The sequence below is a fragment of the Sprattus sprattus genome (assembly GCF_963457725.1).
Source record: "Sprattus sprattus genome assembly, chromosome: 1".
Classification (NCBI taxonomy): domain Eukaryota; kingdom Metazoa; phylum Chordata; class Actinopteri; order Clupeiformes; family Clupeidae; genus Sprattus; species Sprattus sprattus.
Genome location: NC_137920.1, coordinates 76,165,505 through 76,168,004, shown reverse-complemented (window position 1 = coordinate 76,168,004; position 2,500 = coordinate 76,165,505). Strand labels below are relative to the sequence as shown.

Below are 2,500 nucleotides of genomic sequence, written 5' to 3'. Positions count from 1 at the left end.
GACGCCTAGGAGCAGGGTAAGGATGTGCCCTGACAGGAGCTGGAGCAGGGTAAGGATGTGAGTTTAAGATGCCAGGGAGCAGAGTAAGGATGTGCCCTGACAGTGACAGTAGCAGGGTAAGGATGTGAGTTTAAGACCCCAGGGAGCAGGGTAAGGATGTGAGTTTAAGACGCCAGGGAGCAGGGTAAGGATGAGCCCTAACAGGAGCTGGAGCAGGGTAAGGATGTGAGTTTAAGATGCCAGGGAGCAGAGTAAGGATGTGCCCTGACAGTGACAGTAGCAGGGTAAGGATGTGAGTTTAAGACCCCAGGGAGCAGGGTAAGGATGTGAGTTTAAGACGCCAGGGAGCAGGGTAAGGATGTGAGTTTAAGACGCCAGGGAGCAGGGTAAGGATGTGAGTTTAAGACGCCAGGGAGCAGGGTAAGGATGTGAGTTTAAGACGCCAGGGAGCAGGGTAAGGATGTGCCCTGACAGTGACAGTAGCAGGGTAAGGATGTGCCCTGACAGCAGCTGGCTCTAGAGCACATTTGGGTTTGCCCATATCTGGTCTAGATATGTTCTATGTTCTGGGCTCACTCAGCTTAAGCAGGAGTACCTTACAATCCCACACTGCGTCCGACTGTGGCCCAGATCTGGGCCAGAGCTATGGCGGATGTTATCCACAGTAAGCTGCAATCAGGGCGGACTGATCCCCCTGCCTGCAGCTGCAGCAGCAGTGGTGGTGGTGGTGGTGTTAGGGGTGTTAGAGGCGGTAGCAGTAATAGTAGTAGTAGTGTGGTTTCTGTTTCACTGTCCTTTCACTCCGTCCCGGGGGAACAGGGCCTGCCATCGATTGTCGGAGAGGACAGGAGGGGTGGGGGGGGGAGCTTTGGAGGTGGGGGGTCAGGCAGGGGGGGGTCAGAGAGGACGGCTGGAAACATGGCTGTCTGGTGTGTAGAGGGGCTCCGGTCTCTGGTGTAAACCTTTCCACTCCACGGCTCCTGTCAATCAAGTGTTGAGGCCTCGCACTCTGCGGCTCACAGCTCAGGGGGGATTTGTAAAATAGCCAGGGGGGGGTGGGTAGGCGCATACAAACCACCCCTGTACTGTCGCTCAGAGCTGCTGCAGCAGCCTCGAAGAAAGACCTCTCATATTTCCCCCTACATTTCACCACTAGCCTCCTCTACGAGGCCGAGTTACCGCTGCCTCTCAACTCGACCGTTCCCATTTCTACTTCTGTATGTCGCGACTGAAACCAACTGTACCCATCGGAAGCGACTCAAGTGAATGTTTCTCATCTGACCACACACAGTGCAGTGAAATAGCCACCCGAAGGTCCCCTAACCCTACGCGGTTTCTGCCATCTCTCGAACAGAACTGGCACGGGTCTGGCTCTGGGTCCAATTGGAGCGGCACCAGAGTCGGGCCGGGTCGTCTAGCTGCTAGGTTCTGGGAGGCTGTTTGCCAGGAAAGAGGATGATCAGAGCATAGTTAGCAGGGGTTCTCCAAGGTGCTAATCCTAGTTTAATGAACTCAACGGCTGCCAGGTTCTGCACGCCATCACAGACCAGTTCCTGCTGAGGGTCGCTTCAGAAGCGAAAAAAAAAGGGGACAGGCTCGAGTCCTCATTCCCCGGCAACTAACCGGAGCAACTTACACGATTTCACACTTTTCCAGACGGTGCACACCACCGCGCACGATTGCCATTCCAGTCCGCACATCTCGCACCGGTACACACACATGTCAAACACAGCTTGAACGGAAAAACACAAAGGGTGAAGACTTACCATTTTATTATTGATTTCATGGAAATGGATTTCACAGACTTTCTCTACGACGTCCTCGCACTCGAAGGTGACGAAGCCAAAGCCTGCGGACAGAGACAAAAAGCAGAGAGAAAGTGTTAGGAGTGTGTGCTGAACAAGTTCTGTAACCAACAAAATAAGTTTAAAAGAAAAGAGAGAAAAAAAACTGCAGCGTGATTATTATCAAACAAGAAATGTATTACAGACGGCTTTCCACTAAATCAAACCGACGTCGATAGTTCTGAGACTAAGCATCCAGCACAGGCCCTGAACAGACATTGTCTCCTTTTTTTCCCTTCGACATGGCTAGGATGATGAAATCTTGTCCGTTATTAGACAGGCTGGATGGGCGACTCCACAAAGGGAGAAGATGGGAGAACGGCACAAAGCCCGTTTAATGAGATTCATGGAGCCAAGGGTCGGGTCGGCTGAATTTCATTAAACGCGTTCTGTGTTTCCCCCTCGTCCCGACCGCTGCGGTGTAACAAGCTCTCCTTCTCATGGTAATGCGGGGCCGCCGATATCTGAATGTGTCATTGACCGTGGGGATTTTTCATATTTATGAAATAAAAACTTAACCCTTAACTCTCTGGCCCGGCACCAAAGCACAGAGGAAAAAGTACAAAATGACAGCTGGTTTGCCTCATCACGTAACCTCACTGCTACTGTTATTAATGCTATTCGCTGATGATACACAAAGAGCTCCCCTGTTGTGC

The 2,500-nt window shown here is 51.9% G+C and overlaps 1 protein-coding gene across 1 annotated transcript in view; it reads right to left on the bottom strand.

Annotated features, from left to right (window-relative positions):
* Nucleotides 1-2,063, bottom strand: part of LOC308371829 (RNA-binding protein Musashi homolog 1-like) — a gene marked incomplete at both ends in the record, with an annotated part of 24,238 nt that extends 22,175 nt beyond the window's left edge. The window contains 2 exons of the mRNA XM_080846829.1: nt 1,767-1,849; nt 2,012-2,063. Coding sequence (XP_080702955.1) covers nt 1,767-1,849; nt 2,012-2,063 — 135 coding nt within the window. The remainder of the gene's footprint in view (nt 1-1,766; nt 1,850-2,011) is intronic.
* Nucleotides 2,064-2,500: the final 437 nt, after the last annotated feature.